Source organism: Choloepus didactylus, chromosome 7, assembly GCF_015220235.1.
Source record: "Choloepus didactylus isolate mChoDid1 chromosome 7, mChoDid1.pri, whole genome shotgun sequence".
NCBI lineage: Eukaryota > Metazoa > Chordata > Mammalia > Pilosa > Megalonychidae > Choloepus > Choloepus didactylus.
The window spans coordinates 124,469,122-124,486,632 of NC_051313.1; the positions used below are offsets into that span (position 1 = coordinate 124,469,122).

The 17,511-nt window shown below is 40.6% G+C and overlaps 1 protein-coding gene across 1 annotated transcript; it reads right to left on the reverse strand.

Annotated features, from left to right (window-relative positions):
• Positions 1–7,561: 7,561 nt before the first annotated feature.
• GPX5 (glutathione peroxidase 5) lies at positions 7,562–15,775 on the reverse strand. The gene is made up of 5 exons (XM_037843909.1): positions 15,689–15,775; positions 12,777–12,930; positions 9,406–9,523; positions 8,857–8,956; positions 7,562–7,768 (listed from the first exon to the last, which is right to left on the reverse strand). Exons 1-5 carry the CDS (start codon positions 15,773–15,775, stop codon positions 7,562–7,564), a joined length of 666 nt encoding a protein of 221 aa, XP_037699837.1.
• Positions 15,776–17,511: the final 1,736 nt, after the last annotated feature.

The following is a 17,511-nucleotide window of genomic DNA, read 5'->3' on the forward strand; positions in this document are numbered from 1 at the left end:
CCAACCCATTTCTGGTATATTGCATTGTGGCAGCTTTAGCAAACCAAAGCACAGTTCAAAACAGAAACATTCTTAATCATGAGGTGACCATGTGGACCATATAAGCAGGGTCAATGTTGCACATTTCCTGGATAGCAAACTCTGAGACAGATGTAATGTGCAGAATGTTTATTGGGAAGTGCTGTCAAGATCAACACCTCTTAAAGGAAGATAAGGAAACAAGATTGGACAGTGGGAGTTGTGCTATGAAGCAATTAACTAACCCCATAGGAAGCTCTGAGGAGTTTGAATGAGGAGCTGTGCCTCTATATTTCCATGTTAGCTAGTTATAAGGAATGGTCTTCCTCTGGAAGGAGGCATCACCTTAGAAAAGGAGGTTGTCCTCAGCTGAGGCAAATATCAAATTGGATGGACAGCTGAGAACCGTCAGTCAACAACCTTCTCAAAAGCTGGGGGAATAAATCCCTATTTCCTGAAGGGGAGATATGGATGGCAGAGCATAGTATTCAGGACAGTCTAACCCTTGTGCTTTTTAGGTACACATACTTTATTTGAGTTCTGGAAGCAGCTCCTTCATAACTCTGGTGGGCCTCTTTTCCTGGGAAAACTTGTAAGAGGAAGGTTTGTGGGACAAACCACAGTCCCCCTCACCACTGCAGCTTGTCCCAGGACCCCAACTGATTCTCAGCATCTCTCTCTTCTCTTATCCATTGTGTATTCCCTTTACCCTTGGCTAGCATCTCTAGTCTTGCAATACCCCAAACTCTCATTCCTGAGAGATCTGAGTACCTGTTTTACCATATCTTTCTAAGATTAGGACTGTTGTGCTTGTCAATTTACCATCAAAATTGGGCAAGGGAGTACAAAAAGACACCCAATGAATAACCTAGGTGCCAACCATATCCATCACTCTCCATTGTGTAACAGCAGCCCCATCTCCTTCCTGTGCTCAAGGTCAATTATTCCTGCCAGGATGGTGAGTCCTCTTCTTGCCTGCTGGTTCCTTGACACAAGAAAGCCTAAATTGTCTAAGCAGTACCTGTGATTTAAAGTTTGGTGTAACTATTTCTGTGTCTCCCATTGGAAAATTCTTCCCTTTTGGGAACTGAAACTTCTAATCCCACAGAGCTCAGAGTTGTGGGAACAAGGAGCACAAATTTTACAAGGTGAGTCACTGGAAATGATTATAAATTGGGTCACTAGTGCTTTACTCTTTGGTTCCCAGACCATGGATTCTAACTACCTGGGACACAGAACCATATAATGGTTATTGATTTAGTATGTATATTACATCCTGGAGTTTGGTGCCTCATCCTTGGAGGGTATCATGTCCAAGACGGCACCTCAGCTGAGCCCTCAGTAGGCTATTCCATCAATACATGCAGCAGCTCTGTGGTGTGGTACATGAGAGGACAGCAGGCCCTGCCACCATACTGCACTTCTTTTGGCATAAAATAGGTTCACTGGTCTAATAGAAGTTATGTAGAGTACTGTGTCAGTGGATGAAGTGCTCTGTAAACCCTCAGATAGTGATGTTTGATGAGGTACTGTGGGCAGGGAAAGCAAACATATACCCATAAGTGATGATGCTCATCAAAATGAATCAATGTACCTTCAGTGAAGAAAAGGGTCCCATGAGGTCAAATTGCCACCAAATGACTGGTTTGTCTGCTCAAGTGTTGATACCATTTGGGGGGGCTCAGTATTGGCTTCTGTTGATGACAAGCTGGGTAGCCACTAGTGGCAACAGCTAAATCAATCTTGGTGTATAGAAACTTGTATTCTTGGGCCCATAAATAACATCTTGCCCTGTCCTCATGATTATTCTGTTCATGCACCTCTGGTGCCACCCAGGGGAGACCAAGGACCTAGGCTGGCTAACATCAGTTGTCCAGATCATTCTATCTACTAAGCTTTTCATTCTCTTCCATGGTGGATGCTTTCTGGAGAGCCTTAACATGTGATACAAAATATTTATTCTTTGTGGCAACTCTCACAAGATCATCCATATGCCTCTACCCCAGACCTCTTTTTTTCTGGTCTTCCAGTCATTCTCCTTCCAGATCTTTGAGTAGCTAACCAGGCCATTCATCACCAATGGTGGTGATTTGAATTTGTATGTACTCCAGACAAACATGTTCCTAAATTTAATCCATTACTGTGTGTGGGAACCCTTAAGTAACCCACCTCAATCAGGATAGGTCTTAATCCTATTACTGGAGTCCTTTATAAGAGAATGAAATTTAGGTGAGAAAAACCACAGAAGCAAGAAGCTGAAATCAACTAAATCTGGAAGAGAAGGTGAGACCAGTAGATGCCACCATGTGTCTTGCCATGTGACAGAGGAGACAAGGATCACTAGCAGCCATCTTTGGGAAAAAAGCATCATGATAATGATGCTTGATTTGGATATTTTCCTGGTCTCAAAATCATGAGCAAATAAATTTCCATTGCTTAAGTCATACCATTTCATTGTATTTGCTTAAGCAGCCTAAGAGACTAAAACAGATTTTGGTATCAGGAGAGTGGGGTGCTGCTATTGCAAATACCAAAAATGCGGAAATGCTTTGGAATTAGGTAATGGGTAGAGACTGGAAGAACTGTGAGACACTTGATGGAAAGGTCTTAGATTGCTTTGAAGAGACTGTTATTACAAATGTGAATGGTAAAGGTACTTCTGATGAGGTCTTAGAAGCAAATGTTGAATGTGCTATTGGAAACTGGAAGAAAGGCAATCCTTGTTTTAAAGTGGCAGAGAACTTGGCAAAATTGAGTTCTGATGTCAGAAGGAAGGCAGAATTTGAGAGTGAAGAGCTTGGATATTTAGCTGAGGAAAGTTCCAAGCTAAATGTGGTAGTGTAGCCTGGTTTCTCCTTGCAGCTTACAGTAAAATGTAAGAGGAAAAGGATAAGCTGAGAACTGAGCTTCTGGACACAAAGAAACTAGAAATTGATGATTTGGAAAATTCTGTGGTTTTGGAAAGAAATTTCCAGAGAATAGTGCTCCATGTGAGCATTTAACTGAATATGGAACCAGTCAACAAATTCTGTGGAAGTCAGGATTGGAAATGCAGTTATCCAGGAAGAGTCTGTGGAATGTCCTACTATCTGATGGTTTGGACCCCCTACTACATGCAAAACCAACAAGCTTTTTTGCAAGATCTGTATATGCAGAATACCTATCTGCCTGGACTAAAATGGACATGCTGAAGGAAAAATCCCTTCAAGGGCAGGCCCATGGAAGCTGAGGTCTGGACTGAAGACATCTTCTCAGGCCAAGAGAGTGAGCCCACCCATGTGCATGGAAGGAGTGAGTCCAGCCCAATGGTTCCATTGTTCCACTCCATTGTTCAGGAAGAGGATTACCACCCCAGTGTTCTCAGAGGGTGGAGCCTATGTCACGGGGATTGCTGAGGAGATGTCCTGTCATGCACCAGAATACTGGACCTCTAAATTTCCACTGATATGACAGTCTCCTAAATATTCATAGGACTCATTTCTCACTCTGTGAGGTACATGTGTTTATCAAGGACTCTAACATACTTACCACTTCTTGAATACCTGGTTCTATCAGCATGGTTCTTTCAATATAGTGTTCTGCAAGGTACCCAGCCAGCCAGATTCATTTGGACTATATTATGAAAGTGGGTGAGAGAGTTAACATAGCCCTGCACAAGACTGTAAAAGTATATTGCTATCTATTCCAAGTGAATGCACACTGATTTTGATCCTTCTTCTGGAAAAGAATGCATTCACCAGATCAACAGATGCATACCATGTACCAGATGTCATGTTACTCTTTTTTAGCAAAGATACCATATCTGGGATAGCAGATGCAATCGGGGCTATTACTTGGTTTAGTTTTAGGGGGTCCACTGTCATTCTTCAATATTTTTATTTTTTACAAAGACCAGATTGGTGAATTAAATGGAGATACAATAGGGATACCAATTGTACATCCTTCTGGTCCTTAAAGGCAATAATCTCTGTCATTCTTCTTGGGAGGATGGTTTTCATTCATTTGAATGGTTTCCTTTACTGTCTTGGCTGGGATTTGGGTGAGTCAGTTTCAGGGACTTCCACTTGACTTTTTCCACTGTGATGGGACTTACCCCACAGACCAAGAAACCAAAGTAGGGGTGGTGCCAACTAGCACATATGTCCATTCCAATTATAAATTTTGGGACAATAGAAATTTTCACCAGGTGGATCCATGACAGAGTGAGCATTTAACTGAAGGTGGAACCAATCAGTGAACTAGATGTGGGCCAGGGCTCCATTTATAATCTGTGCTCCACTGCTCCCCTTTTAACAGAGGAGCCATGATGATACTTAGGGTTTCTCAGTATCAGTGCAAACTTGGACCTTGTTTCCAGCAGTTCTTGAGTAAAGGTGTTTCTCTTTATTGAGTTTATGTTTACTGAGCAAATGATCATAGGTTTCTTTAAGAAAAGATTGGGGAAATTATACTATATATGCTTGCTTGACCTCTCCTTTAATCAATGATTCCAGGTCTGAAAACTGGTTCAGGATGAAAAACCAAGCAAGGGATTGTGATTTTATTTTTAGTTGAGGAAAGTTGCCTCAGTCTACTGATGTCAATCCTTGATTTCCTCTGAATGTGTAGGCTGCAATACCCTTGTGGCTACCTATATTGCTTCTAGGGATGCTGTACTCCATTACTCATCTGTAACACTCTCTACAGATTAGGCTCCCTTGGCTGCTACTCTGACATTGCCTCTTATTGTAGCAATTTTGCATGTGTGCGCACACATACACATTCCCACCCCTGGATTTTGATGGTTTGGGTCTGCCATCTGACCTCAATTATTTTAGGATTCTATAAACCCCATTACTAGGAGTGAGACCAGTTCTGTGGCAAAATTTTCTACCACCAGCCCTGGTCTACAGAGGACACTTACCACAGCAATTCTCTGTGATTCTGGTGCCCCTCTTATCAGTGTATTCCTTTTTATTTTTTAAAACTGAATGTCATTTGGCCCCCTTGTGACACAGAGTCATCTGGTGGGCTTTCCAGCATTACACAGTATATCCATTGTAGCATGCCCACTTCTCTGAGCTTTTTGATTTCTTCTTTTTGCTATCTGTCACAACAATCCTGGCATTCCTACTACATTAAGTGAAGACCATTGTTTTTTCCAAGCAGGACAGCATCCTAACAGTGTGTTGGGTTCTTGCCAACGCACAAAAACTTTGTATTCCAGGAGAGTGTTCCCATATCAATGCCCTTTCCCTTATCTAACTTTGTGTTCCAGTCCCCTTGATCCAGAACCCTTAACATCTAATCCTATATGGGAGCAGATGCTGAGTAGTGGGGAAAGCACATGTTGTCTGACAGGAGCAAGAAGGACAAAATAGCCCTTAATAAGGAGGTGTGGGTCACTTCTACAGGCTCATGGTGTTCCAGAATATTCAGGGATTTGGAGGTTTTACTGCATTAAACCAGATAATTCTATCCAATGTCTCCAGGTTCTATTTTTTCCAATCAAGGCCATGATCTTGGCAAAGAAGACCATCTTGGTCAGGAATTTAAATTGCTTTAGAGTTCTGTACTTTCTATGATTAAGTCTTAGGCCTGGACCTCAGTTTTTGTGTACTTAAGTTGCAGGGTAAGAGAGTTTCTTTATACGTTCCCAAGGAGGCATTCTGGCTTTCACTCTTAGTCTTTATTTGATGATATAGCGAACTTTAACGGTTTATCTCCAAAACATCAATTCCTCCCACAAATAACCATCCAATTCTATTCTTTTATGTTTAACTTTACATATGTATGCTTGCATGCATATATATATATATACATATTTGTGTGTGTGTGTGTGTGTGTGTGTGTGTGTGTGTGTGTGTGTGTATGTAGTATAAGTTTCCAACTCTTTTAGGATCAGTCTTCATCCACAACCCACAACCCATTCATACATACCTAAAAATATTCTTCACTAAATGTAGTAGAATTGCCAGGACTTTGTGACAGATGGCAGAAAGAAAGGATCAAAAATCTCAAAACAGTGTGCATGCCCTTTTACCTTATAATGACCTTACTATTTCTACCATATTTCTCAAGCACCTTATACAGCATATCTGCTAGTGTATATCCTTCTAACAGTGTACCATCCCAGTTCAGGTTGGGCAAAAGTTTTGACAATTGCACTGCTACTTTGTGCCAAGGGCTATCTGTGCTCCAACCAACGTTTCATTGTCAAACAGATGGTGGGTAAGATGGGCTTCAAAATTTCATCTTAGCATCTGCTTTCTCAGATTAATTTTGGTGCCAACTATTTCAGGCTGGTTTCCTTGGAAAGCAGACTCTGAGACAGAGATTTTCAATCAGAAAATTTGTTAAGGCATTCCCTTGGGACCAACACCCAAGGGGCAAAGGGAAAAAGCAGGATTTGGCAGAGGGAAACACTGGGCTGCAGTGCAAGCACAAGTCATCAGCCTATCTCATGGGAGTCTCTGCAGCTGTGATGTCCCTTCTTCCAAGTTGAGAAGACAGGACTGGGCCTTTATATCCTTACTGACCAGTAACTGGATATAGGTTTCCCCTGGAAAGGGAACATGACTTTGAACTGAGGCAATTCCTGGGAAGGGATGACAGCCGAGAACCATCAGGTGATAGCCTTTCAAGTATCTGGGAGGAAAAATCCTTCTGTCCAGGGGATGGGGATATTTGGGCCATATAGTATCTATGATAATCAGAGCAAGAAAGAAGAGGGAGATCACATGTGTTCTAGCACAGGATAGAATTTAAAATCCATCACAGTAATCTCTGATGCTGCAGAAATCATTTTATTGGCAACAGTGGCAAGTCTGGTTCTGAAGCTGAGGAATCTAGAGTTGAAAGTGCAAGTCCATCCTTCAAAGGGTAGGGGGCATTCCACCCAGGGATCATGACCTGAATGCACTAAGGATCAGACAATAAGGGAAGCTATTGTGAGGTCCAATCCAGAAAGAAGCTCTGGATCTCACTTATCATAAAGAAGCCCATTCCTTCATGTAAGTAAAGTTTCTTCTCTCACTTTTTCTTGGGGCTTCTACAGGAGAAGGACAGGTGGGGAGAGTCATGGATCAAGACTTGTCCTAAAAGAGTTGGAAACTGACAATATATGTTTGTCTTTGGGGAGAAAAAAGTTAAGTGGAGTCCAGTTGGTGTGACTGTCATCCCATTGCCATTCTTACAACTTTAGTGTGGAGAGAGAGTGCAGAGTCAGGAAGTCTAGGGATGTCCTTCAGGATACTGAGGCAAAATGAGCCATCCTCATGGATGATTTTCCTTTAATGGATATGAATTATTAAATTTGTAACACAGTCATGGGGATTTAGGATTAGCAATCTTTTGTTCTTCACTCCATATACTCTTGCATGGAGAAATAGCAGTAGCCATCAGGATATGAATCTACTTGGTACAGATTGGAAACTGGCAGTGTAGAGGCGATTTAGTTGAGTGGAAGCCATTTAGGAAGCCAGTGTGGTGGGAAGATGGATCTTTTTTTGAAGAGGTCTTCAGGAAAGAGGCAAAATGGCTCCTTCCCCAATTCTGAGCATCCCTATTTAGTTTTGAACTGCTTCAGGTAATCCAGAATGTCTAACCTGATTGTGCTGACTGAAGTCCGGTGGTACCAGCGCATGACAGGGAGTCCATCAGGCCCCACGAGAAACTTTTCAAAGTTCCAGCGGATGTCATGGACCTTCAAGGGTTCCCAGGAGATATATCTGTATGAGCCCAAAATCTCAGAGGGGTGAGGGCAGAAATGCTGAAGCAGAGGGATAGAAAAGAGAAATGACAGCATCATTTATGTTCCTAGATGATCCAGGCTATTTTCAGTCACAGGTAATCCACTCTGTCCTATACCTAGACACTAAATTATCTTGTGGTTCCTAATAAACTCCTTAAATTCTCTGAATCACCACTATGCCAACAACTAAAAATCCCACAGGAGATGTTACAGTAAAAGTCTGTTTTCTCTCTCTGTTTGTCCCCATGTCCCCATCACAAAATCATACTACTAAGGGTAAGATATGTCACCTCTCTAGCTTTTAGTTACTTTGTCTGCAAATTGAATAGCTTGCTTTACAACATAGTTTACCAGGTCTTGAGGCTCAGTGGGCCTTTACCATTTCAGTAAATATCTTTTGGGACCAACTTAGAGTTATTGACATTTTGTTTTGACAAATAAAAGAATTAAAATACCATCATTTAATCATTTAATTTTAAAAAGATCATGGTAAGAATAAATTGCCTATAGGCCATAAACTCAAGAATAAAGGGAAGCCCTATAAGTCAGATAAATTCAGTTTTTGAAACTCTTCTTACAGTGTCTTACTGTCTTCAATTTACTGAGAGTATATGAAAATCTACCATATAGTCCAGCATTTAGGAACAAATGACTCTGGTGATCTTTAGGGGCCCTTTCTGCTCTGGCATTCTCTATATCTAAAAGTTAGTGTTTCATAAAAGCCACTTACTACATTGTATTATACCTGTTGATTTCTATTCCTCCCTCTCCACTATGAACTCATTAAGGGTAGGGACTGTGTCTTATTTGCTTTTATATCATTGTTGTTTAGAAAACTGCCTTGTAGATAGCAGGTACTCAATAAATGTATCTTGAATGAATGAATGAATGTCAATCAGCAAGATAGGGCAGCTGCCACTCCAGCACACAAAGCCAGAACCCCACAGATACCAACAGATTAATTAAAATTTCTATGCTGAACCATAGATCTCCTTCAAAGAATCCAATCCCACCTTCAAGTATGAGCCTTTGTGTCCATTTCATCCATACCAACCCAATACTAGGAATATTAGGGAACAGGAAGCTTATGCCAGTAATTTGCTTACCTTCAAGAAAGTAAAGACTTTCTGTTCTTTTTCACCATTCACATCCCCTTTCTCAAAAAGCTGGAAACCAGGTACAAATCCATTCCCCGGACGAACATACCTGCAATGAGCCATAATGTTCTTAGGAAGCTCCAGATTTTGAGAGAGTAAGTTATGATGGGATAACAGGATTTGAAGTCATGGGAAAGGACAAAAGAAGTAGAGGTACACTAGATGAGAATGGAGAGGGAAAATAGCCCATATTTTGACTTTGGGCTCCTTGATTGACTTTCTTTTTCTTTATTTCTCTCCTTGTCCCTGCCCCACTGTTTCTGTGCCAGCTATTTCTGTGCTCCTGCTACTCCACAGGTCCATCCAGGCCTTACTACCTTGGGATGGGGAGAAAATCCCTAGATGATGCCAAACTCTCATCAAGGCTGGCCAAAGTGGATAACAGCTAAGCCTATTGATCTGTCATCCACCCAGGAAGTTCCTAATATGGATGAGCGTCTGTGGAGACTGAGGAAAAATTGATGGGAGCTCCTTGTAGGGTTTCATGCAGGCACTCACTTGAGTCCAGGAAGGATCTCTGAGTTCTCTCCTGGTTCTTGCTTCCCAAATTGGTTGCAGGGAAAGCCCAATATAACTAGGCCAAAGGGCTTCAGCTCCTCCTGAAGTGCATTCAGTTCTGCAGGTAGACAAGGGAGAACATGGTGGCCTGGCTAAAGACGCTGTCTTGTGCAGGCCCACCTTTAATTTAAAATTAATTTTAGAAAGCAAGATTTATGAGTGAGATCATTGGAGTTACCCATTTTCCATATGAGGAAACAGAGGCCCAGGGAGGGAATAATCTCTAGATCAGACAGACTGTTAGTGGCAGAGCTGAGGTTAGATCCCAGATCTCCAGTCATGCATCCAAATGTTCTTTCTTAAAGTGCATTATTTCCCAAGTCCGTAGTATATCAGAATCAGCTGAGGGCCCTTCCTTAAAAATAGGGATGCTCATGTCCCATTCCGTAGATTTTTCTGATTCTGTTCCTTTGAAAGGCGGCCCAGTCATCTTTATTACTTAAAAGCTCACCAAGTGTTTTTTAAGCAAAGCCAGATTTGAACATCACTCATTAGTTTGTCTTCCCTAGTTGGTTAATTGGGTAGAATGAATCATTCTTCAATGAAGAAAAAGACAACAATGAGTACTGAGATTCTCCCTCCTGTACAGGCTACCTCTTGCTGATGGAATGGGAATAAACCTGACAGACACAAAGAGATCCAGAGAAATTCCAAGTTGAGCTTCAAGTTCTTCAACAATGCTCAGGATGTTAAAGTAGTATTCTTCCTAAAAATCCTCATTGATATGCCAAAACACAAGCTTCCAATTTCACTATTCCACTGCCAGAAAGTTTCCCAACTTGTCTGCTCAGGCTTTTATGACCAGCAGTCTTAGCAGTTTCTGGGCTCAGTGCTTCCAGTCCCAACCTTGGCCAGTCCCATTCAGATTAAGATCAACCAACTGGTATCTCCTCTTAGTCCTTTTCTTTCTTTTTTTTTAAATTGAGATTACTTTCCTGTTTCCACATGTCCCCATATCTCTCCCTTTTGTCTTCAGCCACTGTGTATAATTACTTCTTCTAGGAAAGAGACTGGAAATTAGGAAGTCTGTCTTTCAGTTCTTGTGCAACTTTTCCTCAGTTTCCTTTTCTGTTATGTGCAGAGTAGGAACTGAATAAGCTGATTTTTAAAAGTTCCTATGAATAGGTAAAATAAATTATGGTCCTATGGAATAATATTTAGTCTTACAAATGAGTGAGGAAATGGACTGAACTCCAGAGTACTTTATTAATTTAAGAAACCAAGTAGAACAAATGCCACTTATAGTATATTAACTAGGGGAAAAGCAGATAAAAGAATTTATCTATCTATTTTGTAAACATGTTAATACTGGTTGTCTGAAGGGAGTGAAAGGAGACTTTTCACTCGAAACCTTTTTGTTCCTTTTGAACTCTGAGCCTTGTAAAAATATTACTGATTTAAAATATAATACAATTAAAAGCAAAAAATAAAGTTCTTATTAGGTAAAATACAAGAAGTGCATCTGTTTCTGTTATAATCCATCCTGTTCATTATTCATTCATCATTAAAACATCTGACTTGGAATATCAGAAATATAAAATTCTTCCCAGAATAATGTACAGAGAAGGTGAAAACTGTACCTTAAGGAGGAGTTGAGGTTGGAGAAGGAGTGTTGGCCTCTATCATAGACTTCTCTACCAGGCCTCACTCCTATCATAGCAGCTCTAGGTACAAAATCCCCATCCCCACCCCCACCTTTGCCCTCAAGTGTAAGATGCCTGTAAAACATTGGAAAAATCTCAAAAATGCCAATCTTTTCTCCATTTTTCTCAGAGGCTCCTAATTCCCAGATTCTCCTGGAAACCAGGAGCAGCAGAGGCAGGGGTATAGGGAAGGGGGTCAGCAAACTTTTTCTGTGAAGTGTGAGAAAGTAAATATTTTAGACTTTGTGAGCCATAATATCTCTTTCACAACTACTCATAAAGTCTCTGTTGCAATTAGCCAACTGCCTTGCAGCATGAAAGCAGCCATGGACAATATGTAGACAAATGGGCATGGCTGTGTTCCAATAAAACTTTATTTTCAAAAACAGACAGGCCAAATTTGAATATTTTAAATATTATTCAGCTGTAAAAAGGAATGAAGTTCTGATACATGTGACAACATGGATAAACCTTGAAGACATCATGAAATAAGTCAGACACAAAAGGACAAATATTGTATGAGCTCACTGACATGAAATAATTAGAATAAGCAAATTCATCGAGTCAGAAACTAGAATATAGATTCCCAGAGGCTGGGGTAGGAGTAGGGAATGGGGAGTTAATGCTTAATTGGTAGAGTTCAAGTTTGGGGTGATGGGAAAGTTCTGGGAAAGGATGGTGGTGATGGTAGCCCAAGATTGTGAATGCAATTAACACTGCTGAATTATATATTTGAATGTGGTTAAAAAGAGAAATTTTAGGTTGCATAGATGTTACTAGAATTTTAAAAAATATCGTAGGATTATACAACACGAACAGTGAACTCTAATGTAAACCATAGATGACAGTTAATAGTATGATTATAATAATATTGTTTCATCCATTGTAACAAAGGTACCACACTAATACAAAGTGTTAATAAGGAAAACTGTGTGTGAGAGAGGGTATGGTTGAAGCTATCTGTATCCCAGAAAAACATGTTCTTAAATTTAATCCATTCCTGTGGATGTAATCCTATTATAAGTAGGACCTTCTGATGAGGTTACTTCAGTTAATGTGTGTCCCACCTCAGTCAAGATGGGTCTTAATCATTCTATTACTGGAGTCCTTTATAGAAGAATGAAATTCAGACACACAGAGAGAAAGCCATTGGAAGCAGAAGCTGAAACAGAATCTAGAAGAGAAAGGAGAGACCAGGAGATGCCGCCATGTGCCTCGCCATGTGCTGGAGGAACCAAGGTTCACTGGCAGCCGGCCCCAGAATACCACAGTCTTCAGGGAAAAAGCATCACCTTGATGATGACTCGATTTGGACATTTTCCCAGCCTCAAAACTGTGAGTCAATAAATTCCTATTGTTTAATCTGACCCATTTCATGGTATTTGCTTAAGCAGCTTAGGAAACTAAAATGGGGGTATATGAGAATTCCATATTTTCTGCATGATTTTCTGCAAATCTGCAACCTCTCTAATAAAAACAAGTAAGCAAACAAAAACAGTTTAGATTTGCCTGTGGGCCATAGTTTGCTGACTTCTGATATAGGGGAATGAAGATAAAATAGATCATGAGTATCTATTTTTCTAGAATTAGAATATAATTCTAATTATGATTTAGAATATAATAAGATGGCAAATTTGTTAACAAGGAAATTAGGCTATGAATTCTTACCAGGATATTGAGCTGTGAGACCACAGTAGGTGGCCACGTTAACAAAGAGGACATGCTTGCCCGCATACTGCTTGAACTGGATGTATTCCCTTCCATTGAGAGGGGTGGCCCCGTAGTCATAGATGGTTCCTTTCACATCTTTGTAGCAATGCATCTGAAAAAAACAAACAAATAAAAAAAAGATGATAGTATTAGTAACAACATTTCCTGACATCACTATTATCTTTCAAAGCACTCAGAGACTAATACATGTAACTGAGACTCAGAAAAAAAACAAGACTTGTCTAAGGTGTCAATGACAGGACTTTAACTTAGGTCTTTTCACTTGAAATCAAAGGTTTTTTGAGTAACACATGAATCAATTATCTCTTCCTATCATTTCTACAAGACTTTTTGGCATAGGTAAGATTCTAGAAAATGTTTGGATGAATGGAAAAGAGCAGAGGTTCATGAGCTAGGATGGAGGACCTGGAAGTAAGTGGTGCCAAAGAGAAAAGCAAACTGCTTTTCAGGCTTCTGTGAAAATGAGGCTACTCTTTGGTTCTGGATTCAGTGCATTTTGCCCGGATTCTCCCAGGAGGGCATGTTTTAAATTGCCTAACTATTTTAGGATGACCTACTTTACTTTAACTTTCCCTAGTCCTTCTGGCTTCTTACCCTACTCATTAATGCAATGGAGTGGAAAGGGCTTTGACCAGGAAATCAGAAGTCAGCTCTATTTTAAAATTCCTTTATGAATCTTGGAAAATCTCATCCCTCACCCTCAGTCTCCCATAAGTAAAGTGAAGAGATTGGTCTAGATTTCTTAGAGTCCCCAAAGGGCCTTCCAAGTTTATATTCTAAATCTAATATAATCTCCACCTTGAATAGTTTTCCTCCTCATGCCACTCCCTTACTTATATGATGGCCAATACTGTGAGACCCCCTCTTTATGTAGCTCCCAAGAAAGGAAAAGGAAAGTCCAAAAGTCTATCTGCAAGTAGGATATTAAAATCTGCCTGGAAGCATCCAACATATCACACACCCAGCTCCCTACCCTTGATGTCTAATACTCACCTTCATCACCAGCCTCATCTTTCTCATCCCTTCTCAAGTCTCTTACACATATTTATGTAGAGTTCTGCGTAACAGAAATAAGTTCTACATGAAATTTGCATTGCATGCTCTTATGTTAAACTTCTCCATAAGATAGAGCTCATCTTATGTCCTCCTCTGTCTTTACCCATGCAGGATCCATGCAGTACCCCAGGTGTACTAACTCCACAGAGCTCACCAGCACATCCTGATCCCTTTCCCTATATTTGGAAAGCAGCTACAAGGAATACATGGAGCATAAGATAGAAGATATGAAAAGGAAGCTACATGTCTAAGCAACTGGGTAAGAAAAAGGCAGAAAGGGACTAACTGGAAAGAGGAGGGAAAGATATCATCTGGTAAGGAAGGTCTAGATTTAAAGACATAAATTTGGGTAAATCTAGACTTCCTGGAAACTCAATAGGCTAGAAAGGATCTTAGTCCAACACTCTTTGCCCTCATTCAGAGAAGGAGTGATGCAAAGCAAAAAATAAAACCTTTTCCAATCTTAGAAGCCCACTAATTCTATTACTAGCATACCAGGTCGTAGCTACTCACTCCCTACTCTTGGAGAGAAAGGCGTCTTCTCTCTTCAGGTTTTAGCACCTTTCTCTAAATGCATATACACATATATGCACCAGCAAAATGGATACGTGTATAAAGAGAATATTATGTAAAACATCTACTCCTATCTCCATAGTGCCTGGTCCCAAGCTGAACATTTTTAAGCATTTGACTTTTTTGCTACTGTAATGAAAGTCACTGAAAATCATCTTGGGTACCAGGATGCAGGGACTTAGAGAAACTCTGAACTTTAAGACTCCTTTTAATCCAGCTTACTACTGATATTCATTGCTGTTCCAGTTTATTGAAGTGTGTATGCTATGTCTCAAATGCCTCCAGTCCAGAGTGTCCACACCCTATTAGACAGCTCTGGGTAACAACAATAAAAAACACATCAATTCTTAAAAATAGAAGGTCACCCTTGAGGTCATATAGTCAATTTTAGAAATGGGGAGGATCTTATCAGAACAACTTTTATAGAGCATATTATATGCCTAATCATTGTTGCTCACAAACCCCTAAGATAGATTCTATTACCTGCAAATTTACAATGAGAAAATAAAGGCTAAGTGGGGAGAAGTGACTTGTCCAAGGCCAAAAGCGGTACCCAGTATGTGAATGCAAGTTTGCCTGGCCCTGACTTCATGACTTCTTTTTGCCTCCAAGTCATCTAGTTCATCCCTATTCTTCCCTGCACTGCCTCTCCTCCTGCCATAAACACATGTTTTATAAATAAGGCAACTGAGCCTTGAATTTTGGAATTGAACTGGGCCAGAATCCAAGATTCCTGACTCCAAATCCAGTTGTTTGCTAATAACTCTCTAACTTTATCCATCCCTAAAACTTCCAGATTAACTTCTTCCTCTTTTTCATGTGTTTCCTTCTGAGCAGTGTCTTGAGGCTGCTCGGCTCTGCCTCTCAGAAATCCAGTTCCACTCTGACGCCCATCCCTGCCCAAGCTTCAGACCCAGCTCTGATGCAGGTGCTGATGCGGCTGAAGGGGTATCCAGGAGACCCTCGCATGGAGAAGGAGGTGAGAAAATACCACAGTAAGGTGATTTTCAGTTCATGGGTAATGAATATTACCCATATTCAGTTCAAGGAACACCCACTTGTAACAGTGAAGAAGATTCAAGGAGAAGAGAAGAAAGGTTTAGGATTCTCCCGCAAAGAACAAAGCAGTTACAAGAAGGGCCAGAGGGCAGATCTGGAAGCTGGACAGAAGAGTAACTCTGGGTTTGGGCCTCGCCTCGTCCTCTCTGGAGGTCACTCACCTTCATCTTCTCGTATTTGGGATTTGGCTGCATGAAGCTGGCTAGGAAAAGGGGGAAAAGATAGGAGGCCCTTAATAATCCAATCATGACTGGTGTTTGCAGATCTCAACGGGGCTGGGGTTTCTCACGCACCCGGAGGTCTTTTCATACCCTGGCAAGGACTTAGTTCAAGCCTGCGCTAGCCAATAGCAGGGCGGCAAGGATTTCTGGGGCGTGAGTGGGGCCTGAGGACGGTAGAATTCAAACCACATCCTCTCCCACACACACCCCCGCGAGCACTCAGCGCTCAGCAGTGCGATGAAGACCTGAGACCCACATAAATAATAGCAGAAAAGGTGGCGGCAAGTCCTCTTCGGTCCATGATGACTACTGTCTGTTTTCCCTTAGTGGATGGGAGTGTCTAGCGGCAGAAACAGCCTCCCAGACATTGCATTAAAGTCACTGCAAGAGGGTTGACGTAGACGTTTTAAAGACCTCCTTAATACTATTATTTGAGCTTTAAAAAAAAACAAAAGATTCTCCTAGGATCTCTCAGAGAGTGTCGGGAAGAAACTGGGCCCCCGGTGAAAGAAAAAAAAAATTCACAATATATATGAGGACAGCAGACTAACATATATTAATTATACAAATGCTTACAAATGCTTTCAAGTGCTTATAAATCACTTGAAAAAAGCCAGTCAGCCTAAAAGAAAGATGGGCACCAGACAAAAAATCAAATGGCATCTGTGGTAGGACACAATGTTCTCCCTCACCAATAATCAAAAAAATAGAAATAAGAAAAAATACATTCTTCATTTATCAGATTGGCAAAGGTTAAAAGGAATGCCGGCACCCAGCCTGATGTCAGTCTGGTATATGAGGCTCTCACACATAGTCAGTGGGGGATGGACGGGATCGAAATACTAATGCTGCCAAATTTCTGGTGGATAATCTGCCACTCTGAGTCATAGAAATATGACACAATTTCCTCTAAGAATAAAGGCTCTCTGCCTGTCAACAGATATCAGAACCCCCATTCATTCAGCAGCAGTTTCCAACTGCATAATAGTCTTGGATAAAATTTTGTAGTAGATGATTGATGAATGCAGACTGGGAGTCCTAGAAATTGCTGTTTCCCACATAAATAATATATTTAGTCCCCACCAATCTCATGGCAGATTGACCAAGAACTTTCTCCTTGTATCTATAATCCAGTTTTATTTTTTGGATCTCAAGCACGAAGGTTTGAATTAATCATGCTCCTAAGTTCATGATTATTTGTCTTTGTAAGGCCCCTCTTGTTTTATTTATTATTCAGCCCCTTTGATTTCCAAACTCCATTCTTCTTCTCTCCCCATAGGCATATGTAATATTTAATATGTGTAATATGCATATTGTTTGTATTCTTGAAAAATGTGTATATCTTCATCAGATTGCTGGCTCCTCGAAATTTAAAAAAAAAATCAACCCCTACTCCCCATTTGGACCTCGATTTCAGAGAGTTAAGTTAATCAAACTCTTAAATTCATGGCACTTTATCGTCATTAAACTATGCAAAGATTCTCTCTTATTATATATATTTTAATTCACTTTCATCTTCAGTCCACAATATTTGTGAAACAAATATTACAGGAAAGCTGGCAACCTTTGTTACGCTGCAACAAAGCATTTGGCAAAACTGTTGTCTTTGATGAGTTAGAAGGTAAAATAAGTGAATAAGGGAGAATGTTAACGTGGGTTGGCTGTTTCTGGTGCTTGGGCATTAGAGGAAAGGGGTGAATGCAGGAACTAAACTCAAGCTCTAATAGATAACTATCAAAGATATGTGGGAAAAATATTTGGAT